Here is a 26,927-nt window from a genome sequence, read left to right as displayed (position 1 = left end):
AAATATTTCTAGAGGGATCCTCGGGATGTTTCTTATTCATCGTCAAGAAAAATAAAATCTGGTGCTTAAAACTAAATTTATAGTTATATATAAAAACGTTTTAAAAAAGTTTCAAAACGATTTACATTAAATATTGCAATGATAAAGTCCTATTTTTTTAATCTTAAATATAATTAGTTACATCTGGAGGGATCCCTCTAGAAACATTTGAGATTTTAGTAATACTTAATCAGAAATAATTAAAATATGAACGTTGAGCAAACCTCCGTTATTAAAAAGAATCTTGTGTCGCCTTAAGGCCAAAGAAACATTTTTTTCAGGTTCCTATAATGTTTTTTATGAGCTTAGAAGCTATCCGAGGAGGCCTCCGTGGTCGAAGCGTAAGGTATTTCATATATGTATATATATATTTACATGCATTTACCATATTATTTAATTAATACCATTCCTCAAAATATTATTGAATCCACAATGTGAATCCATCTAAATTTCACCGTTTATTCCATATTTTTAGGTGCTATAAATTTGGCACATTATGGCAAGAGATCGCTCTAAACGTTTTTGAAAACTTGGCATAATATGACAAAAATCGATAGAGTGGTTAAATAAGCTATTTTTTTATTTTTTTTTATTGTGTGACATATCACACCAGTTTTCTGTCATATGTAATATAATATTAAAACCGTTCCCAAAACAAAAACGAAGAAAATATTTATTCGTAGAAATCAAAACCCTTTGAACGATATTAAAATTAATCCTTCTTCCTAAAATTCCCCTGAAAATTATAATATTACGTGTTAAAATAAAATAACCTTTCTGTTTTCAATTGCTTGAACATTAATTCAATTCGCAATAAAAGCTTTTTGAAAAGGCCGAGAGGCTTCATGCTAATTGGAGTGAAGGTACTTAACGAATCTGGGAATAAATGGACACCGTTTTCTTCCAAAATAGGAGCTAATTTAAGGATAACATAAAATGATTTCAAGACTCGTGAATTGCGCATAGCTTCACAATCGAAGGGATATTTTAAGATTTATTGTTAAATTACATTAACCTGGCCCCAAAATAGATCAACGATACAAATTTATTTAGAGATGATTTTGAAAACGGCTTTACCTTACGCATTACTACGTGGAACTGTTTTTTTTTTAACAATTTCTACCTTTTCTACGTATTTCACCTTGTCTAATTTTTCAGATGAGTTCCGTAAAAAATATTTTCAACACTTTCATAATTAGATATGACTTGAGATTTTCTCGGCCAAAATTATTGCCTTTATTTTTTAGGGTATTATGCCTCCTTTAGCCAACATTTACCATATAGTTGCAGTATCCATCATCAGGACAGATGTGTAATGTAACTTTAACGATGTCCGTTTGGGTTGGCTAAAGAAGGAGGTAGCCCAACAAGCATAATACGCCATAAATAAATCACGATAACCTTCCTAATCGTTTCTTTCAAAAATATTGATGTGCTGAAAAGAAAATCAAACAAATGAAACCATTAAAAATTACAGCGTATTGATTTAAAAAGTCACATTTTAATATCAAATTACGACCACACATCGTGCAAATAAGAATATTATAAACAGACACATAATTTTCTTTGTAATTAATGATAAGAGAATGTTTTAGTTTTATTTTTGACATTCCAATATTCTTGAACGAGGAGCAATGATTACTGCCGCCTTCCATGGTATTATGATCTCTTTGAAACCGACTTATATACAATCTTGGATTATTAATTGAATTGGGTTTGAGTGATAACAATACTAGGTTTAAGTACTCTTCTTTACAAATTTATCATTACAACTTTTAAATGACAGTCGGTGGCAGCCTAAGTTATACATTTTGACCAGCTTATAAATGTTTGAAATGCGAATTATGTATTAAATATTTTATTTAGCCAGGTATGAAGTAAAGAAAATCAACTATAATTCAATATGAAAATTCAAATTAACAAACAATCTGAGAAAGGAGAACAAGCCAACTTGCACGGAGTGAGGGAGGCGGCGTGACCGTCACACTTTCAATGATTTTTTAGTAAATTAATCTGACAGTATACACGCAACTGGCATTATAATATCACCATTCGGTCCTCGAAAGTAAAATTATTAGTCATTTTTACATTGGCGCGCAAATTGCTGGCAGCATAAAAAACTACATTTCCCCAATCGGCGATTCGTTTAAGAACGAACATTCAGATCCTGCGCTGAAAAGTCGCACGATTAACGGCGCTGCAAACCTATGACTTACTTTACCTAACTTAACTTTTCTGCGCGTGGTCTGTTTATTTTAAAGTTCGCTCTTTGGTGGTCAATGTCACCTGGTGCCAAAAATGTGGTCACGTGGTTTGCCTCCAGCTCGTCGAAATGATGCCTAGGTTTCATGTTAGAGCAAGTCTATTGTATCGGAAGTACCTATATGTAAACAACCAATTTTTTGACTTCCATTAAAAATGTTTCCATCGTTTTTCCTGATTACTTCTGTTGAATATTTTCGTTGTTAAAATCCACGGCTAAAATATTTCATTAAAATTAGTTTAATTTCTTAGGAGAATTGGGTGAAGAGAGAAGACGGATTAATTTTTCGCAGAATTCATTAATTGATTTGAATTAAACTTTTCACGATTAATTATTATCGGTTGTTTTCAAATTAAGGAACCATAAAAAATATTAACACTTCATTGGTAAAACAAAAATACGAGTAACACCCGTAATCGTGTTATTTTAGTTTTGTTTGTCTCTAAATGCCCTTTACTGAGAACAATGTTTGTTTCCAACGAAGATTAATTACGTCCTAACGTCGAGTATGTTGTCTTTTGCAAAGGCCACTTGTATCCCATTTTACGAATTTATCTTAGCGTAAGCGCTTTCTTTATCCACTGTGAGTGATCTACAGACATCTTTCAGTGCAGGAACGGATCGGATATTTGTGAACAAATATGCTTTTTGAAACTACTCTAGTTTTCAACGAAATCCGTCCACTACTTATTGAGTTTTGCGACCACAAACATACGTAGGCTGATTTTTTATTTATTTGAAATCAGATAAAATTTCATTCAACCATTTGGAATGCATTTTATAATATAAGACGTTGTCCTGCCATAGACTGCCTTCTATGTAGGGAAGTTAAAATTTGCGGCTGAATTTATATTTGGATGAGAAATCGTTGAATATTTTATTTTTTAAATCAACCATAAAGAATAACGTTTTTTTTTAATTATTTTACATCTATTTTAATTATTTTACATCTATTTTAATTATTTTACATCTATTTTAATTATTTTACATCTATTTTTATTCAGATGTGTTTTTTTGGTTTGACTGAGTATTGAACCTTCCTCCACAGTGACTGACTCTTAACCGCTTTGAACTTTCAATATTTTATTACGTGGGTCAATCTCCACTTCCAATATTTGCATTCATGCATTTATGAAAGCAAAGACCAAATTCAAATAGATGTAATTAAAAATAACGTATTATTTAATTTCAATAATTATCAATTAATAACATATTATTTACAAGTCATCAAAAATTTAAAATTTGTTTTCAACAAATATGTTATTTTTTTCGATTTCAATACCCTATTTTATTTCGTATTCAGAAGCAGTATAAAGAGTAAAAATATTGGCGTCAGCCTATTACATAAAAACAGAATAGGTCTTAGATTGGATAACTTAGAGGCGCTAGAGTTAAGGAAAGCCAAAAACGTCAATAGCAAAGTCATCAACAACCAAATAAACCTAAATAAAAGCCCTATACTCAGATTGTTCCCTATTGACAAAGAACACTCGCCTCTCAATCTCCCACCTATCCCTACCTCTTCCACTGTAGTTTAGACTGTCCACTCACCGTGATATCAACACATGTTAATTTAGATTTTAGATGTTTAGTATTATACTGCCCTGATGAAGCTACGGTTGTAGCGAAACCCGGTCGGCATTAAGTATTTTTATCTATAGGTGATGTTTACAAAGTTATTGTTTAATTTTAAATTATAATGTCACATCACAAAGTAAAGCCTTCATATGAAGAAATAAAGAGTGATACTTTGTGCAGGTACAAACTGTTTATCAAAATAGTTTTCGTAAATTAAGGCAATACAGTGTAAGGTAACTTCGCTCTAGTTCAGTTTTGAAACACCTTGCAACGACACAACTAATTACCAGGAGACAATTAGGAAACTATGTACACTATTAAAACAACGATCTAAGGTGAAGTTCTGGTAAATTTACAACAGATGTTAGTGAAATGGGTATATTGTGCTAGTTACATCACGTAAATATCAATTTTATCGCCTCTGGATGCTCGTTAACTGATCATAAAGACTTTCCACTACCCAAAAACACCTACGTTTTACAAAGTACTATATAATAATACCCGGTTTCTTATCCTTTGACAAGAGTGACCACGTGACAAAAATTTAACAGCATTACTAATAAAAAAATACTTTTCAACCGTTAAACGATTTTTTAGGTACACAATAAAGACTGTACAAGCTCAGATTCGATTTTGTACTAATAAAAAATTTCTGCTCCAACGTCGCATTTCGGCAAAATGACACCTGAAATCTTACAAATTATTTCAGACACATTATATTTTAATTGACTGTTACCGTGTGAATTTAATGAGAATTCTATAAAAATCATGTTCTTATTAACAAAATTGTCTTATGCATGTAGGCAAATATAAATATAAATCCATAAACGTTTGTATAGCGGAAACAATGAATCTTAATGTCATTTTTTTGTAATTCTCTTTGGTAAAAAATGAATTGAAATTTTTCTTGCGGATATCCAAAATAAAAGAAATGTGTTTTCGAAATTTCACAATCTGTTCAATCTTTCGACGATTGGAGTAAAAACATGTTTTTTAAATTTTTTTTCTTGTATGAAATTAAAATATTCATATTTATAAATATCAACGTATATTTCAATCACAAAAATCAAAAACGTAATTTTATCTTGTTCCTAAAATGGTTTTTGCTTTTACGACATCTTCAAAATGAAGAAATATATATGACATATAAAATACCTTTGAAATATTCCGTTTATACAACAGATAAACAACCCTCTTTGGCTGTAAACTGGCGACCGGATAAATCATCAATATGATAATTCATCACATCTTTTAAAAGTTGTATAAAGTCATGGAAAGTGATGAAACGAAAACGTTATTAACTGGGTTAAGTAGGTTATGTAAAGTTTAATTTTTTTTTCGTCGTTTCTAATTACTTTATATCACTTTTTAAACGTGTGTTGAATTGTCACTGTTTTGAGTTATCATGGAACCGTATAAACTATGTACTGTATCTTTCCATGAAATATTTTACGGCAGTTTCAATTTTACGTTTCTATTAGTAAGGTTTTTTTCATAGACGGTTGTTCACAACGTTTATTAGTAAAGCTATAAATGTAAAGTGTGTATACAGCACCCGATCACGGAAAAAAATTTAGCACAATATGGGAACTGTTAATTTTAAAATGACGCTTGACCCTTTCAAATTGGCAGTAGTAGAACACATTTGATACTTGACGCTTGATCCTTTCAAAATTAGCAGGAGTAGAACACGTTTGATACTTTAAAATGACGCTTAACTCTTTATAAATTGGCAGTAGTAGAACACATTTGATACTTTAAAATGACGCTTGACGCAGTAGTAAAACACATTTGATACTTATAAAAATTGGTTGCGTTATTTGTAATATTATGAATTATTTTGTTATTATTTTTAAATTATTTTATATTTCACATATATTATTTTATCAATTACAAAAAACAAATAAATTCAACACCAAAACATGCATTATAAAAATATATAAATGTCTACCGCCTGAACGAACAGCTAAAATTCAATAACAAATAACGCGTAACGTCAGTTTTCAGAAAAAGAAAAACAACTCGCTCTAAATAAGGAGGAAAAAAATATGAAATCCATGTAATTTGAAATACACGTGCAGTTCAAAAGGGCTAAATAGAAACTACATTTTCAATAATCAAATAGAAAACAATCTCAGTTCTTACCAATCCATATTCAATCAATAGTAATAATAATTCACAATGTTGTAACAAACTTTATATCTTCATTCGAAGAGATCATATATCTTATCGCCGCCGAAAGAAATATTTTATGCCCCATTAAACGCTGTTAACACAGAAGTAGGTAATAATACCTGACCTCAAATGGCTATATGTAATGGAAAAAGTTGAAGAAATAACATAAAAAACGGTTTTATGTTGTTCTACCCCCATAATTCAAAAAGTATAACATATTGGGGGAAGATTTATACGGCATGTCATGGATATAAATGTTATGTCAACGTCAGGTAGTGTTCAAGGCACATTTCTCTTTGATAGTTTTGACGAACAATTTATTTTCGACTGCGAACGCTCTTTAGTGGAAACAGGAAACCTTGTCGATGTGTTTCTACATCTGTGATATGTGCCATAGAGATAGAATCTCATACAAATAATTAAATGTTCCACGTACATTTACATTTGTCGTCAATAATCAGACTTGATGGAAAGTATTTCGATATCAATTAGGGAGTGTGAAAATATTCGTTCGAATTGGAAATTGATCAATTTTCTCTCACTTTTCAAGTAGGCCTGGGTTAAACTGTTCTTTTACGGTGTAGACGGTACTTTAGGATCTGTTTTAACCCAAAACACATAAGTAAGTAAAATCCTAAAACGGTATTGGCTAATACTGATAAATTAGTCTGCCGGTAATATTGCATAGTACTGTCCCTAGATATATACGGACATGCTGGTAACGTCCAAGTGGCGCCATCTTTTGTCGACGCTTTCTATACACATTAATCAAAATGTCTAGGTTTTTTAGGTGTTTTAAAAAATTATTATTATTTTTAAGTAAAATTTAAAAAAAATAATAATTGAATGGTATGAAGAGGAAATTTTTAACAAAACGGCGTGGCATAAATGGTCCAAATATATAATTATTATCATGGAATATTGAACAAAAAGGGTTAATTTTTCTTTTTACTGGTTTCCCCTTAGTACTAAACTCTAAATTTGAACGTTCGGAACCTAGAACGATACATTGATATTATACCGACACCGGCGATACTAAATATTTCGTAATATCAGATATTATGATGATATCAATATTCCAATGACAAGAATATCAGAACACAATGCGATAAGCAGCGACACATATTTATCTCATTCGCCCCAGTAGGACCCGTGACAAGGAAGCGTCTGTTCTCCCACTCTAACACTCATAAATAATTGGCATACAACAAAATGTGTTTATTTCTTTCACTCCCATAGGGTCCTTGGCTTGTAGCAATTGGCGGTGGAGCATCGGCTCTCTCACTTCTACACTGGGATTGGTCAGTTCTACTTAGTTTTCAATAACGCTGAAATCTGTGGATCCCGTATCGATACAACGGATATCTGGCGGTATCGCAACATTATCACTATTACGAATATATATTAAGTCTACTTGCAAATGTTTTTAAAAAATTACTTTTTCCCAAAAAATCATATTTTGAAACATATTTTTTTTAAACATAAAATCACAAATAATAAACATATCGAAGTAAATCAACAAACCGATATCTACATCATAAGAAATTGATTAAAAAACAACAAGTCCATTTTTGATAGCAATACTGTGGCAGTCAAACCCGCAACCATTGGGAACCACAATAACCACAATTCCAATAATGATAGTTGAAATTAAATTAAACGCATCAATAATAAATTACGTAACAGTATTTTAATATCTGAGGTGAACCCGAATCCTCATATAGGATGCAATGACTTAGGAATTCTGCCTCTGACCCAACTGATACTAAATTACGGGACTAGCTCTAGCGTGACCTTTGTAATCCCTTTATCTCACTCGAACCTGCATATTTAAATGTCCCTTTTGGACAACATGATACCTGGCAGTGACCCCACAAAAGAGCCTGACGTTAAAGGAATCCAAAAGCTTTTTAAAACCCTGGAACACAAAATAACCTAACAATGGAAACCGAATTTATAAAATGCATAATTCATTAGATTTTCCTCTTTTAAGGAAATATTATTTTGAAATTATATACTTTCGTATTTAAACAGGCACAAACATTTAAAAAAATACTTTTTTGCCTTACGGGTAAAATAGCTCTCACCGGATTACGTACAATTTTTCTCGTACATTCCAGGAAAACTCAAGAAAAATAAAGGGAATTGATTTTTCAAGCTTTTTTTACAAATAATCCTTAAACACGACTTTGAAACGAAAAAGACGAAAAGTTAAATCACAAGTTTGACAGCAAATAAATGAATTACACGCTTTTTCCGCTAGGTAACAACTTCTTTGAGTCAAAACTTTTTTTAGTTTGTGAATTTTTACGCAGATAAAATCGTTGTACAAAATTATTTTAAGAAGTCAATTTCAAATTATATTTGTTAGCAAATACGACCTGGGACAGTGAATCTCTATCTCTTATCTCTAAATAGTAAAAACCAAAGTCGTTATCCGCGTCTGTCGGTTTATGCGGTTAGATCTTCTAAAATACGCAACGTTTTTTGATAGGGTTTATATATATATATATATATATATAATTGTTATATAAAGTAGAAAAAATCTCCAACCAACGCCGGGTACACGTCAGCTAATTTTAATATATAAAAAATCAGCCTGCGTATGTTGTCATCCCTACACTCAAAAAGTAGTCGACCGATATCGCCGAAAATTAAAAAAAATATATTAGAGCAGTTTGAATGGTAAAAGTAGTCGGACACACCCTAGAAATACTCTGTAGTATAATCCGAATATCTCTGCACCTGAAATGAATTGAATGAAATACGGAGTCAAATCTAATTTACTTTTTAACAGTAATATATTGGGGTATACAAAAGATACATTAGCAATAGCGGAGCATTGCGGGTTCAACTAGTTTATAATAATCTACTACAGTTTAAAATTATAATTGAATATTATTACAATTTTCTCAAAGATTTCTTCCTTATCTTAGGCCAGGCACACACGAGCGAGTTATGTCTCGGCGACTATTTGAAAATCCATTGCGGTATATGGACTTATGAAGGTGTGTAGGGTGTGCACGCGACAGACATTGTAGCCACTTCGTTGGATTTGTACGATTTTCGAAATAGTCGCCCAACTGTCGCCGCGACACAAGTTGCTCGGATGTGAAGGAATCATTGGAATCCCCATGAAGGAATCATTGGAAACAAAATTAACCTACCCGAAAAAGAATTAAAATTTCTTAAAAACATATATGTTCAAGGATAGGGTGCTTTCCTAATACAAAATTGTAGAATAAAAGTTCCGAGCATTGTACTTTGGTACGTCATAAAAATTGCTTGATTAAATGGGCGCTTGATTTTTGAAACTTACAAATTGAATTATTACACAGTAAATAACACTTTTCAATATTAACATAAAATAAATTCCGTCCACCGTCCCTCGGTCGGGATTACTTATTCATGTATTCGAGACGGAGAAAGTTCGTAGGAAGTGAAAAGGTGGAATTTAATACTCTTTAATTTTACCCAAACTAATTTTAGCGGGACATAAAAAAACCCGCAGACAAATGGGGCCTAAAAGTGAATTATGAACATTTAATCCGCTTAATTTTTTTTCTTCCAATATGGTTTATTTTAGTCGTTGATTTTTCATAAACACTTTGATTTTCAAACTCATCGTTAAATGCATAAAACTTTAATTCATTTCCATCAGCTTTTTTTTTAATTTCACGGAGGAATTTTGTGAGGAAATGCAAATTTATTTAAAATCTAATGCATAATTCAAATTTTATGGTTTTAATATTGTTTTTGTTAAATCGTTAAATGTTTATCGTCGAACTGTTAGTTGAATTGGAGTTGAGAAGGATCAGACTAATACTGTGTTGGCTACTAATTTATTTACAATAACTTTCGCTGTATTTTTCAAAATATAGAAATTTGCCATACATCCTATAGTCTATCATTTGATAACTGATATAACAGTAAAATAATTACTATAAGTAAAACAATTATTACGTTGCACGGCGGTATAATTTCCAGGTGCAAGAAGCCTACATTATCAACAACCAAATTGTCTTACAGGCATTGAATAAACGGTGACTGGATAAATCATCAAAATTATAATTCATCACACATTTAAAAAGTTATATAAAGTCATGGAAAGTTATGAAACAAAAACTTTATTAACTGGGTTAAGTAGGTTAGGTTAGGTTAGGTTTAAATTATTGTTTTTTCATCGTTTCTAATGACTTTATATCACTTTTTAAAAGTGTGTTGAATGGTCACTGTGTTGAGTTATCATGGAACCAAAAACATTAACAAATCAATATGACAATTAGGGTCGTGGTAAGAGCTTGGGCGGATACTTAGCTGAACGTCCAATGACGACGGGTGAAAGAATTTTTGTCTGTTTGTTTTCGAAAAAAAAAACAGACAATATTACTGGAGACCAAAACATCGCTTACGTGTTTTACTCCAAACTAAATAAAGTAAGTCAAGTGCGTCTCTTAACATCCTGTAATATTACTCAGACGTACCGACTATTGATATGACCTATCTGAAGTATTTGTGATGCTTGGAAGGTAAGTGTTTGGAAATACAGTAACAGTATCGAATAATAACGAGGAAGAATATATCCATGTACGCCTTTATACACATCAATATAGGTATTACAACTAGCACTCTATTTCGCTTGCATCCATCTATCTTCCATGCATATTACAGTATTCAATTCACTTGAAAGTGCCATTCCTGAAGGGTTCTTGACTTCTTTCATTCTTTTGACATCCCCATTTCCTTCCACCCGCTCTTCGGGTCCAAACCATCTAAGATTTTCCACTCTTACATCATCCATATCCGTTTACAATGGATAATAACTTACCAAAAAAACACCAGAGAACAAAGTCCTTTTATAAGTACTAATAATTTTGGTAATTAAAATATTTACAAATGCTACTGCGAGCATGTTTTGTCAGAACGATGTATTAGTCATATTATCTTTGGAAACAAATGCCCCAAATAAGCGAGGCGTATATTCTGTACAATCATTACAATATATTATTTAATGTGTTCCAGTTGATAATGGAGGTGAACGGGCAGGTGGCTCTGTTCCGGGATCTGCTCATCCACATCGGACAGGCCAGGGACTCGCCCGAGTTGCGGGAGAGAATCAGGAAGCTGCGGCGGTCCTGCGTAGAGTCCTGCACGCACACAAGCTCGCTGATCCTACCCAACCTTAGAAGGTAAGATACTATTAGTTATATGCTAAGGTCGTCATCATCGCAGGGTGGGATTTGGCCTCCTTCACAAATGTTCTCACTGGCTGCGGTCCCTCACCATTAGCCTTCAGTTCACAATCCTTCTGTCCTGCCACTTCCTCTTCTACGCCGTCTATCTATCTCATGTATTTTTGGGGTATACCTTCTTACCCACCAAGAAAAATCGGGCGGTTAAGATAAATGTCAGAACATAGTGGTTTATCACTCGACCGGATACCGTTATTACGGCATATTCTAATAAAGTCTGCGACAATGCCAAGTCCCGCCAATACCTTGCAGACTCTGATACACTGAACGCTAATTTTAGTAAAGGAGGTTTCTTAGTGTGCATTGCACCTGCTTTATAATCACAGTCCATTGCTCTCCGGGGAGTCTGAGTCGATATGAAACAACAGAGATGTTGTAATGAGATATTCAGGATTAAACCGGTTATTTTGACGGGTCAGTAGTTGAGTGGGCATAGCGCTTGGGTCTCACCCGAGCGTCGCGTGTTCGATTCCTCGGCTGGCTAAGTCCTCCATCACAACACAAGCAACATTTTCGGCTTTCTGTGGTGGTAGTAGGAGATTTTCAAACATTGTTGGGTTATTCGTAACCTGGGAATGTTTGTCTTTCTTTTAAAAAAAAATAAAAAAAAATAAAAAATAAACCTTCCTCCCCAGTGACTAGAGTGGTAGGATCGACATTGATTTCGAATATTAACTGCTATGATGTCTTTCGATTTTAGAGAAATGCATATATGTCTGCGTGTGTGCATGTGATTGACACCAACAATTGATAAAATGCATTGTCATCGACGACGAATCTATCTGCCAAGTTTCAGCTCGTTGTCGAAAGCTGGTTAATTTCCGCTTCCGAGATTTGTATTCATTCATGATCGAAAACATAAGTGAAATTCAAATAGACGTATTTAAAAAAGAAAGGATGTTGGGGTGTTTTGTTCGATCTTTTTCAGCATTTAGACTAGTATTTTTCTGTCACACGTGTTTTCGAATTACAAAATCTTTGATACCAACTAGGCACTATTTTCCTTCCTTCCATTTAATGATAGTTTTTACCCATTTTGTACCTAAGACGAGTATTTCTAAAGTCCCAATTATAAGTTGCCATCGGTTATGAATATGAATATGACGGAGTGAGTAGAACTTTGAATGCCTATAAAATTCTGTGGAAAGTTCGGAAGATTTAATATTTAATGGATTCGTATAATGAGAGATGGTTTATGTTCCAGTTAACGGCATCATGTTATTTATAAGGAAACTGTGAGGCCTTTGGATGCCTCTTCTATTTTATGACCAGCTATGAATTAGTCGTAAATATGAATAGCAGAATGAAGTATTAAGTGTCGGACAATTTAAGATACATCAAATTTGTTTGCCCATTGCCCTTAGAGAAGTCTACCATAAAGAAGCATCACATATTCAAAGTGGAAAATTTAACTAATTACTTCTCCGTTCCATTCCATTTAATTTCATTTCACTTTTTGGACCTTCACTAATTACATCACGATACAAATACTAAATAATAGAGTAACTAATTAAGGCGACGCACGTTTTTGGTTTGAAAATTTGATCGCTTAGAATTATTTTAGATGCTGTAATTAAATACTGCGAGTAGAACATATGTTGCCCTTTGAAATAATCGAGTGTTTTTTTTTAAATTTAGGACTTTTTATAAGCCCAGAAAAAATATACTATCAGCCTATAAAAACCGCTTTAAAATGATCGTAAAAATTTTACATATTTGACCTGAACTGAACGTCCGCAAAATAAAATAAAAGGCTCTTTTTGGCGATGTTTTTTTCTTGCTTAAATGAAAATAAGCGGATGGTGTTAAGCGGGAACTTCAACATTATCGCCATCTACATAAGGGGCTTTATTGTTCTTTATTGCGGCTCGATTCAAAATATTACACGACGTAGTGGATCGCCTTAAAGTGATTAACTAAGAAATAAGTGATAGGTCATATATATCTGTGTACTTAATAAAAACTGATTTTTGGAAAAACTTAAAAATTCATTATTTGAACGAACTACAGAGCAAAGAAAAATTATGCATTCTCTGTAATATGTTATATATTTTATTGATAAAATGATTAGTAATTTAAAAATATTAACTGTAAAGAAACAAATTTTTTTTCGGAATAACCTTATTGAGTAACACCTCAAATTGTAATAATTAATTATTGAAGACAATATTAGCGATTTCTAAACGAAAATCTGAAACAGAAAAATCAGAAAAGGATACGGTCACATCTAGGACTCGAACCCAGGACCCTAGACTTGCCGGGTCACCGCTCTACTACTGAGCTAATGGGACCCTATCCCCCTCGGTCACTTTTAACTGTATCATACTTCGAATAAGAACTACCTTATTCGTAGTTATGGTAGTTCTTATTCGAAGTATGATACAGTTAAAAGTGACCGAGGGGGGTAGGGTCCCATTAGCTCAGTGGTAGAGCGGTGTCCCGGCAAGACAAGGGTCCTGGGTTCGAGTCTTAGATGTGACCGTATCCTTTTCTGATTTTTCTGTTTCAGACTTTCGTTTAGAAATCGCTAATATTGTCTTCAATAATTAAACAAATATTAATTTATGGAAATGTCATTTGAATTTCATATCTTTTTTGGTAATGCCTTCAGAAGGCAAAATGGCTACCACGCGTAATGATAACTACACTTAAGAAATAGTTTATAATAAATTGTTGAAAATTGAATAATAATATGATTTTTTGCATTTACCCCACATTGGAGTTTTTGGGATGCTGTGTTAATCGACATTTTTTTAAGGAAAGAAAGGATACGATGTTACACGAAGGTAAAAGGTATGAGGGTTGGGTAGAAATCTAGTGATCAGTGTATCCAGGAGTGACGGACATATGAATATATCCCTTCCGCTGCAGCGCAATGTGGTGCGGTGGTTCGAGAGACAAGTTGGAGCTACCAAACGAACTTCTCCCGATCTGGTACGCCACGCAGCTGGTGGGCAGGCACATCTTGAACACACCTTACCCGATGAACCCGAGCACCCCTGCTAAATCGCCAAACGTAGCGAACCACTTAGGGTGACCAGAGTGGCGGTAGCCAGACCCGCCTCCCAATGATTGAATACATGGAGGGAAAAATATGGAGTTCTACAAATTAAACTTGATAACAATAGATAAAAATGATTTCAACCAAATTCATATAAAAAAACGTAGGGAAAAAATTGAAGACATAAAGTTCTCCTACCGTAGGTAGGAGAGGGTGTTGCATAATTTTCAAATATAGCCTGGCTAACAGATCACAGCATCATCGTATTTTTATGTATGACAGATCTGTATGAGAGTTACATAAAACGATTTGAAATTATAGTGTAATCTGTCACCACTTTTAGTGAACGATTTAGATGTAATTTGCAGTAGTTCTTAAAAAAAGTTCTTAAATGCTATTATATAAACAATAAAATATTTTAGCATTGGTTCAAGGCATTTTCATTACTGAACAGGCCTTGAAATATAAAAATCTTTTTGATCTATGATTGCATCTTCTAAAATTATACACAACACAAATAATGTCACTGCAGTTAGAAAGCTGAAGAAAATGTGATTATTCTGTTTGAACTTTATGTTGATTACTTATAAAACATTTTCTTTTCATGGCTTCGAGTTTTCTCTATAATTGACGTAGATGATGTACCAACATCTCATCATGTCATCTCTCTTCGCTGCATCAAGTGAGGTTGAGTAAAGTGTATAATTTTCTTTGTTGATTGTATGTACGGCGCGGCGTCCTGAATTGGTACATTGTATTGTAGGAACACTTGTATTGTAGGGAGGTAAATACCATTTGTGATTGTTTTTAGCTAAGTGGTTAAACTTGCTTAAAATAAGAGTTATTTTTGGTAAATCTGTAGATAAAAATTAAAATTAAATAAGTGATATCTTTATTTAATTTTTTTATTCAGTAAAAACTTTTGGAATTACCAACTATTTCTGACATTTAGGCACACTTTATACTACATCTAAAACTTATTCTTTATAGCATTTAGGCATAACCCACGCAGATTTGCCAAGCTCTTAGCTTTTTTAACATCAGTCGGTAGTTCATTGAATATCTTGAATCCTTTAAAATAACGATTATTTTGGTTTACCGACAAATTTCTTTTGGAGCTCTAATATATCTACAGCTTCTCGTGGGGTAGCCATACATTTAGAAATTAAAATTTACTTTCTTAAATATGTATTTCGGGAGCATATTATTTTTGAGCTTAAATATAAATATTAAGGTATTTAAAATTATACGCTTTTAATATATCTTAGAAAACCTACTACAATTCAGTACTGCTTGTATGCCTCTATTTTGAATTATTCGCGATTTTTTTTGCACAAGAAAAGGACAATAGAGTATTAATTTAAATGAGACTCCATATACTATTACAAACTAATTTACTCGCTATTCGTAATGATAAACTAATGTTTAAGATACTTAAGATATTTTTTTTTATAAATAGCTCAAACAATAACGTACTATTTGCAATAATTATTAGCCTTAAACATCTATATAAATTGAAAATCTCTTCCAAAAAAAACATGCCGTCGATGGGAATTGAACCCGCAGCTTTCCGACTCCCGTCAGGTGCTCTATCTAATAATTATTGCATAAAAATGATACTTACTTGTATTTTTATCTAATTTATTCCTTAATCTTCTTCAAAAAATTACCTTTTTTTAATTTTGTTAGCCAATAATTCAATGTTTAATTTGAGTTTATTGTAATGCCAAGTATTTGATTTCGTCTACTTCATCTATTTTTTCGTTGTCTATGATAATTTTACTAAGCCCGTTGAATTTTTTTTACCATATTGTCATGTATATTAACTTGTTAAATTTTGTTATAATTTTATTATCTATAATTAAATATACATATATTCGATCCAGGTCGTGCTGTATTTTGAGAAACGCTTCTTATTTTTTTTTGTTATTTATAAAAGATCTGCAATCAGTTTGATTAAACAGTACTGGACCCAATACAATCGAGTATTCTGTGCATACTGCGAGTATTATTCTGAATGCAGGTTCATATGTCCAAGTTCAGATGTCGGACTGTTAGACGCCTTTCACGTCTCTGAGTATGTAATATGACTTGGATAATTTTAATGACGCTATTGTTTTAAAAAATATTTTACTATATATATAGACGAACCGAAGAAATTCAAATTGTCGGGAAAAAAGTACACCAATTGTAGTACTTTTGATTTCGTAGTCTTAATACTAAACTGTCTCGGGTCACGTAAGGTTATATGCCACCCCTAAGTAAATTGTCTTAAGCCCCTGCATACCTAATTTCGATTTATTTTTGAATTATTTTGAGTACCGATTTATTTTTGAAGATAATATCTACACATTTGTTAAGCCGAAACTTTAATTATATGAAATTCCCTCGATACAAAAAAATTGCAAAATAAGCTCCGAAAATTATTAAAAACACATTTGATTCGGTTAAGTAATACGTTATAGGCATTAACAAATCCAAAGTTTATCTTTAAATGCAACTAAAGCATTTGTCGAGAGATTTTTGCTCTATTTCGAACGAGTCGTACGTTATTAAATATTTTCACTATTTTGGCTTCATTATTATGTTTTTTTATACAAGCTTGCTCCCTCTAACATTCGTCTTTATATATCTCTTTTTCAAACCACCTTTGAACGCTTACTACGGGGCCTTAAATATCCCGCAGCCAAGTGGGGGAGTACGTAGTACCCAAAATTACTATCCTTCTTATATTAACTTAAATACTTTATCTTAAATCATTTCAGTATTTTACGTACTTGTGCGCAAATACATAAGTTACCATTAATAATTGACTGAATAATTTGGATTTCTATAGTTTAAAAGCACATAAGACATAAAGATGCATGGGGTTGTCGGAAGACCCACCTGGTTACAGACGTTTTGTTTGGCATCTTGGCCTGTCAAGAATTAAATAGTGCCGAAATGCCCTTGTGAAAGGTGAAATTGTGTTTAATTACTCGGCAAACACTATTGAACAGTAAAACTAAGAAATAACATTTCATTTTCAAATCTACCAAGTAATTATTTTAAATAAGGTAGTATTCGACGCAACTTTTCAATACAAAAACGCTGCCCTATCATTTATTTCGTTCATACACATTTAAATTTTGAATGTCTATCTTCGTCATACGTAAACGACGTTTGAATTAATAATTTGCTCGAAACATAAGAGTGTTTCTTACTTGCCATATTTTATCTTAATTTTGCGAGACTATATCAAGTCTAGATGTACTGTAATGTTATTGATTAGTATAAAATATTACAAACCATAAAACGTTGTACTTATAATTTTAGAGTAAAGGTAAAATTGTCATTTCTTGCAACCAAACATTTGCTGAGCTTTCATTTTTAAATCCTGTCATGTAATAAATAATAAATCCCGCATTGTTATTTGTTGACTGTTTTTTTCTTAGATTTTAAGCATACGATATTTAAAGACGCTCTGTTTAATGTCTCGACGATGCAAGTCAGAACAATTACGCCCAGATGCTCGAAGGAGGTTGGCGTTGCCGACAAGTTTACAAGATGTCGGCAACTTGGTATTAAACGGGCTCATTTTTCAGTAGATTATTTATTTGTAGTGGGAATTACAGATTTTCTCAATAAAATAGGCACAATACAATAGGCACAAAATATTACGGAAATCTACCCCAGTCAAAATATATTCAGTGTGTACATAAAGCTGCGAAATCATAAAATTATGTAGTTGCTCACCTAAATGGCAAATAATACAAAGAGAGACAAGCAACACAAAGATGGTGACAAAATTTATACAAAATATATTTCTTTATCCGTAAAATTTATTAACAAAAACGTCTACTTCAGCACACTTTATCTTTTTATATAGTTAGAGGTTATTTGAGTTAGAGGGCTAAAATTAGCGATATTATTTTTAAATGTATTCAGGTGAAATAAATGTATGCTTTGGCGTCTTAATCTTTAGGAATTGCGACAAATTATTTCAATATTGACAAGACTAGTATCAACATGACTGTGAATTATCTTACATAAACATATTACTTCACTCAATTCCCTTCAAATTTGAAGTAGTGACAAAGTAGTATTACTACATAAGTGGTATGAAATGCAATGAAGCGTACACATTATCATATTTAAACTGCAACCTTGAAGATGCTGTATAAACAAAATAAAAAACGAATATGTTTAAAAACTCTCTTTTAAGCTTGTATTGAAATATTAAAATTTGTTTATTCACACTTTTTGGTAGTTATTCTGAAAAGAAGAAAAAAATACAAAATACGTCCAATGTCTTTGAAGATAGGATTTATATATATGACTTACCTATGTCATCTCATGAAATATCTTCAGAAGTCGATTACCTTCATTTTCACTTCCTTTTAAATTAGAGTGTCTACATCTGTCTGGATGCCCAAATCTTAAAGGGCAAATTGAATTCTATTTGCGTTAACAGCAATCAACTTGCTGTTGAAGCAATTACATTGCAATCAAGGAGCGTTTGATAGAATAACTTGTGATTCGGAAACAGTCGGTGTCTCTCGGTAGTTAATTACGCACAAGTCATCGGTAAATATATATATATATATATACGCACGAGTAGTCAATACATGTCATTTAACTCAATTTATTCAATAATTTGCATAATGATCTACCAAATAACACACCGTATGACAACTCTATTCGGAACATTTAAACGAATACCCACATCTTAAAATCTGTCGCTGATTAAAACTCGTACCATTTTAAAACACGAGTGTCTGCATTATTTTCTTTTATATTTTCATTTATTCATAGGTTAGGTCAGTATAGGTTAGGTTAGGTTAGGATAGGTTAGGACAGGTTAAGTTAGAATAGGTTAGGTTAGGATAGGTTAGGATAGGTTAGGAAAGGATAGGTTAGATTAGCTTAGGTAAAGTTAGGTTAGGTTAGGTTAGGTTAAGATAGATTAGGATGGGTTAGGTTAGGTTCGGTCAGGTTGGTTTGTTGTTGGTGGTGTTACTACATTACTAGATTGCGTCATCACTGCTTCATCACACAACAATCAATAACGTTAACAACAACCTGCCACACTAGGGATGGATGAAATGTCCACGAAGTGACGTCATAGTGAATTATTACTAGTTTGCGTCATCACACAATAAACAATAACGTACACAACAACCTGCCACACTATGATGGGATGGATGAATGAAATTTCCACGAATTGACGTCATAGTGAACTACGAGTATATAAAGCGGTGATCAGACGGCATCGAGCTCAGTATGTCCGAGAATCTCACGGATCAACAAAAACTTGGAAAGAAGGCAGAAATGCGCAATATGACATCCCTTCTCATCCAAAGACAAATCCACCCCAAATAGGAAGGAAGTGTATGCAGTCGGAAAAATGAATATTTATTTATTTATTTAAACGCCCATTGGGCTTTTACATACATTGTTATTAGTGTTATTACATTAACTATGTGACATTGAAAAGTTTACGTACATATATAAATAAAATAGTTATTATATCTGTAGTACATAAATGTTTTACAAATAATACAGAATACCATTATGGAGAACAGTTTTTTTTTTCTTTTTTTACTTACTTAGAAAAATAAATGGATTGAAATTAATCAGCATTTATAGGGACTTAAAATCATATTCGAATTGTTATTTAAATTACAATATTAATTTGTAAAGTTAAAACATATATATTAAAGTTAAAAAGTCATAAAAGAAGTCATAAAAGAAAAGAGTGAAAAAACAGAAGCTAAAAAATGGGTTTTTTACTATGGAGTGGAGAAGTCATACATTTCAGCAAAGTGTTTATGTAGATTTCGTTTGAGCACTGCTACGGAATCTCTAAATATATCAACAACATTACCAAATTTATTACCAAAATTTTGTATTCGATTTAACGATATGTGCGCATGATAATTAGATTTGAAGTTGTTACAGAAAAAGGTGGAATTTTGTCTCGTATTTTTGGAAGGTACAAATAATTTTATTGTGGCAAGAATTTCAGGGCTGTCGATTCTATAATTAATAATTTTATTTAGTAGAACAAGGTCGGAGATAATTCGCCTATCTGATAGCGTAATCAAATTTAGTTGATGCATGAGTTGGATATAATTTATATTTTGGATTGGAATATTTAGTTTAAAGTTAATAAATCTTAAAAATTTGTGTTGTACCCTTTAATATTGTTGGAATGTACTTTATAAAACGGGGACCAAATAGGCGAATTATACTCTACTTGACTTCTTACTAAAGATGTGTACAGTGTGTTCAAACATTCTAGTGACTTGAAGTCACATGCGGTTCTACATATAAACCCAAGCATTTTTAGGGCTTTATTTGTGATTTCATTTATATGCGGATTGAATGTTAACTGTTCATCAAATATAACACCCAAGTCCCTGATTTGAGTGACAGCTGTCAATTTTACATTATTAAGCGAATATTCATAAATTGTATGATTTCGTATTTTACCAAAACGAATGACCTGACATTTTTTAATATTAAGAAACAGAGAGTTGATGATGCACCAACGATATAGTTTATTTAAATTAAGTTGCAAAGTATAACAATCGTCTAAACTGCGTATTGTTTTATATATTTTCAAATCATCTGCGAAAAGAAGAACTTCTACATCTTTAAATATGCTAACAATATCATTAATAAATAACAAAAAAAGAATTGGTCCCAGGTGAGACCCCTGAGGGACCCCACTTGTGGCTTCGAAAATGTAAGATTCCACAGATTTTATTTTGACACATAGCTCTCTTTTACTAAGATAACTTTCAATCCAACTTAACAGATTACCCTTGATACCCAACATACTTAATTTTTGTACAAGGATATGTCGCCTAACTTTGTCAAATGCTTTGGAAAAATCAGTATATATTGAATCCACTTGATGCTTCAAGGCAAGAGAATCAGTTATGTAATTTTCGTATATGATCAAGTTACTTAGGGTGGATTTACCTGTGATAAAGCCATGCTGGTTGGGTACAATAATATTATTAATTTGTTTACATATTACATCTAGGACTAACGATTCAAATAGTTTGGGAATAGCGGACAATATACATATTGGTCTGTAGTTCGATACATCGCTTTTATCTCCCTTTTTATGAATAGGCGTAAGATAGCTTTTTTTCCACTGTTTTGGAAAACACCCTGACGACAAAGACTTATTAAATAGTAAAAATAATGGATAAGTCAAACTGCGAACACAAGATTTTAAATATATTGGAGGGAAACCTTCCGGTCCAGCGGATTTATTAGTATCTAATGCTTTTATAGCCTTTTCTATAGCGTTTATTTCAATAAAACAATGGTTTAGGTTAAGTGATTCTTCAAGTGATATATCATTTGGGATTTCATTATCGGTAATATTATCATCATAAACACTTTTGAATAAATCTGCAAAAAGATTGACAATGCCTTCGGTATTATCCGCACAATTGTTATTCAGATACATAATATTTGGTAAACTACCATCATTTTTACGCCGAGCATTAGAAAAGTTCCACAATTTTTTAACATTATCATGAACCTCCATTTCTATTAAACTAATATAATCATTATAACATTTTTTAGACAATTCTTTGCACTGCTTTCTTATGTTAGTAAACATTATATAATCATCGACGTTTCTAGATTGCTTATATATTCGGTGAGTTTGTTTTTTAGTATAAATCAATTCTTTTAATTCTTTTGAAAACCATGTAGGGTAAAGGGATGCAATAAAATTAACTTTTGGAACATGACGTTCTTTTGAAGTGTTTAGGATTGAATAAAATTGTTGGACTCGATACACAATATTGTTTTCATCTTCTAGAAATGACCAGTCTATATGGTCAAGATAATCAATTATATTTGGGTAGTCAGCTTTTTTAAAATTGTACGATGAAGTTTTTAATTTCTGCAATTTTCTAGACTCATTTGTGATAATAATATCTAACGCGGGATGGTGTTGGTCTAAAGGTAACAACAATTCATCCGATTGTTCTACCACTGTACTTAAGTCACTAGAAAATACTAGGTCAAGCATTCGGTTATAAGAATTATGCACTTTATTTAACTGTTTTAGTCCTAGGAAAAAAGACATATCAAGCATTTCCTTAGATTTGACACACTGCACTTCTGTTTCGTTAATAATCACTTCATTGTTCTTATCGAAAGACCAGTCGATTTTCGGAAGATTGTAGTCGCCTACAATTATAAATTTGGCTTTAGGATATTTATATTTTAGTGTTTCTACATCCTCGATGTGGTTCTTGTATATTTGCAGATCTGACATTGGTGGAATATAAGTACAAGCGATAATGATTTTTGTGGATGAAATATTTAGCATTACAAACATCTGTTCAACGCTTTTGTGTTTAACTGGCAATTTTTTAGATGAAATGTTTTTAGATATGCACACCATTACACCTCCTCCTTTTGATTTGTTGCTTGTAATGGGGTCACGGTCAAGACGATAGATGTTGTATTTATTGAGACCTAATTCCGATGAATTGATGTCCTCATTTAACCATGTTTCTGTTAATAACAAAATATCATGTGGGAATGTGGGAGAAGTTATTTTAAGATGTTGTAATTTAGTTCTCATTCCGCGGACATTTTGGTAGTACCCAAACAATTTTAGGTGCTGTTTAAGTTTTTTGGCACGTTTTTTATTATTTTTGGAACAGAGTTTATGTACTTAATTGTTATGTTTGTTTCCCCTTCCGCTTTTCTCGTTTCAAACTCTTTCCAAACATCCGTCATTTGTTTCCTTTGCAGCTCCGTGAGATCTTGTTTAACTTTGATGCCATTTTTCAGTTTATATTTATTTATGATTATTTGCTTAGCTTGATATGAATCTTGGAGTTCTACTTTTATTGGCCTGATCTTGTCAGTTTTTCTTACGCCAAGCCTATATATTTTAGAAATATTTATCTGTAGTGTATCATCGATAATTTTTAACGTTGAACATACTTTGTTGTTGTCATTAGATATCCTGTTGGTTTGATTCTCGTCTCTACTTTCAGGTACGTTCAGCAGAATTAGATTTTTCGAACGTAAATTCCTTTCTGTTATCTCGGTAATTGCGTCACATATTTCCATTGAAGTAGATTGAGTAGTTCCAGTTATTGCAGGTTGGTTATTAATAATATTTTTGTATGCGGATAGTTCACCCTCCATAGTCCCCATCTTCACTGCCATCTGTCCCGCGACGCCCAGTAACTCGGTAGTTTTTGGCATTATTTTTGCAAGTTGTTCTTTATTGAACTTATTAGATGAGTCGGTTATTATTAAATGTATTTGGTTAATAATTTCCTGAGCCTTCGCCATACATTGATTAGCATCCATTTTTATTTTAGAGGTTCGTAATATTAAGTTAGGAAGTGAGTGATGACCCTGCACCCTGCACACTCAACTGCGTCCGGAGTGTTTCTGCGCTGCTTGCACTTACGGGTGATAGTGACCTACTATGATGTCGCACCGCTCACACGCACTGGAATCAGTAATGTCTGATAATATTTTATAGAATTTAGTGAATAACCGATTGATACGTTTGGATCACTACGATTATGGTATAATTATATTTCACAGTGTTTAGAGGGATTTTTATAATGTGATTCACACAACCAATTGTTTAAATGATGCTTATAAATAACTATTTTAACTGAAATTCGCAAGACAAATTCAAACGTTACTTGTCACTTTTAATATCACGACAATACTTAATGAATATGAGAGATTGTAGAGTTTCAAATTCTAAGATAAACAGAATTTTTTTCAATTCTACGTTAATTCGTTCCAAAGTCATAAACTTTTAAAACACTTTCTGGATGACATTTGTATGGGAGCTACCGTGAGGGATGGTCCCACAGGGTTAATATTTTTTGGGGATATTATAAAACTATCCCACAAAATCATAAAGTGTGGTCACCCTATAAGAATTTAATATTTTGGACCAAATTTTTTTATAATTTGGTCACCCTACATGAAATTTCTAATTGTTGCAATAATTTGGCATATACATACAAAAATAACGTATTAAGTGACACATCCCCCATAGCCAAGCCTATCTTTATGGAGGTACATGGTTTGTATAAAATTAGGTGAAATAATTACTATTTTTTTTGTAAATTATGTAACATTATTTTTGTTTGAAACATTTAAAAAATCAAAAATAAGAAAAACCAAAATTAAAATGGATTAAACAATAAAAAAGCCAACACAATTTAACTTTCACCCATACAAAGACAAAGCCTCTAGTCATCAGCCCATCTCATATTTGAATGACCTCTGTTTCATCCAAATCTAGAACACCCACCGGTATTATCAGTAGTTACTTTATCGACGCAATTGGTTCCCGAATTTTTGGTGAATAGAAAATGTTAATGGAAAGTGAAAGTAGAAAAGTAAGTGAAAATACTTTTTCGTGGAGACCATTTACAGAAGTGAAATAAAACTTGCTTGATTGATAAATTACAAGGTAGCAGAATGCGGCAAGTCTTGGGAGCAGTGTACTGTACGTTTTCCGTGTTTAAATGTTTTTTATCTTCTGGAAAGAAGCTTCTCTTTAATTCTGAAAATGATTTAGTAGGTACCTAGTTTATAAAAGTAATCAACGAAAAATATTTTTAACTGTGTTTTATGGTTCAAGAAGCTTTAATAAATTATAAGAAAAATCAACTGAAATTTTATTTCGTTGCTCCAAATTAATTAAAATGCATTTTACTGGCGGTGCAGTTATAATACACGAATCAGATTTCCGAATCATTCATTACTCTAGCCAAGCAGAATTAAATAAAGGCCTTTGTTTTATTATTAGTTTTTAATCCCATGCAAGAGTAGTAATAGGTATCAATTTGGTCAGTCGGAGATTCTAAATTTAGCGAAGTGAACTGCGTTTTCTCACAAAAATACTTTATTCTATTTTTTTGTTAGTCTTTCAAGAGTGGATTGTGAAGTTTGTGCTATTTTTGTATTTTTTTCATATTTGGTTTTATCAATGAACTTAATTACAATAAATTTAATTATAAAATAACTATAAACATATTTAAGAAAAACTATTCCAGCGTAAAATTGCCAATGTTATTATTTAATTATTAAAAAATACTACTGGAGGCAATTGATCTCAACTTTCACCCCGAAAACGAAGAATGAATCTTATATAGGTACGAAAGGTAATTAATAATTTTAGATTGTAAAGATTCTATGATTTGATAATACACCACTGTTGTTAATTATATATTAAACTAGAACTTAAACAACGATTTAAAATTATAAGGTTTAAAATTGTGAGGGGATTGGTTGGAAAATATGTTTGTGTATGAATGTGTGTAAGTGCAAGCGAGAAAGCATGCTTGCGAGATGCTATAAAAGGCGATGCATACTAGAATTGTCCTTCTTTTGTAAATAGCAACTCCCCAATAAATATCACTACAAGATCGCGTATCATTATTGTGTACAACCTTCACCAGCTACAATAATACTCGAGCCTCTACACTACATTGGCATAGATTACAGAAACTCTTCTATTTCATTTCTGCTAAATAATGTTCCCTCATCAAGACGATACTGAGAGTATTTTCTTCTACTGAACGAAGTTTTGAACTTACAACGGCTGTGCTCAGAGCAAAGAATATTGATTATCATTCTTGTCTAAAATTAAAAAAAACATCAATTACATTACCTTTAATGAGTAAATTGAACGACAAAAAATTTGTTATTTCGTTAGGCACTTATTGGAACTTATATAACATAGTACCTAACTTTCGTTTTAATGATAGCAATTAATTTGATAGTGTAATTTCTTCAGAGTCAGGGTCTATCAAGTGAATTAATAAATTATATTGTATAATGGGGACAATTTTATAATATGTTAAAGACTTCCTGGGAGATTTTACAGGTTTGAGTACGGAAAGTTACACGCTTACACATACTTCTCCTGCCTCACCTTTCCACAGTAACTGAATGAATACAAAGAGGATATGTCACTGGGGACCCCTGGTGTGTTCGAATAACAGTTTTATAGGGGTATTCGTTTTGGTTGCCTTCCGCCTAATATATAATTATTCTATTCTAACCTAATATATAAGGTTCTTATCAAAAAGTTTCTTGTCCGTCTTACTCATAATTGATAATACGGAGAGATAAGAACGGGATAGTGGAAAACGTTACTCATAATCACGCGCATACATACTGCTTATACCGGCTGTAATACCGCAATATTAGTGGCTGACAGATCTTTAAAGCCCCCAACCCTCAGGATTAGTGACATATTAATATCGTACTAGCAGTTAAAAACCCGCTTAGTGCGGTAAGAACGGCGTTTCACAAAAATACAAATCATTCGAACATTATTGATTATAGTGACAAGGGGCGCCAAACGTATACTCGCGCCGGGCGCAGTTTGCTCAGGGCCAGCCCTGGGCCTTATTAAGGCTGAAGTCCTCGATGGGTGGAAGCTTCTTAAGTTAAGCAGCTAAGGCCCTTCTAGCCGAGTCTCCAGCAAAGACTCCTACCAGCACAGTTGTCTTCGCAATTGTGCACCTTCGCTAATGCACAAATAAAAATGAGTATTGCCAATTTATTAAGAATCTCTTCAAGAGATTTCAGGCCTTTAACGAAT

General features: G+C 32.5%; 1 protein-coding gene across 1 annotated transcript in view; it reads left to right on the top strand.

The window, feature by feature from the left end:
- LOC149425129 (uncharacterized) overlaps positions 1-26,927 on the top strand; it is a 397,457-nt gene that overhangs the window by 257,075 nt on the left and 113,455 nt on the right. The window contains exon 2 of the mRNA XM_089649405.1: positions 11,078-11,244. Coding sequence (XP_089505531.1) covers positions 11,078-11,244 — 167 coding nt within the window. The remainder of the gene's footprint in view (positions 1-11,077; positions 11,245-26,927) is intronic.

This window comes from Hesperophylax consimilis, chromosome 3, assembly GCF_061612785.1.
Source record: "Hesperophylax consimilis isolate HC1 chromosome 3, BYU_Hcon_1.0, whole genome shotgun sequence".
NCBI lineage: Eukaryota > Metazoa > Arthropoda > Insecta > Trichoptera > Limnephilidae > Hesperophylax > Hesperophylax consimilis.
Note: the sequence above shows the minus strand (reverse complement) of the source record. Positions and strands in the feature narration are given on the sequence as shown.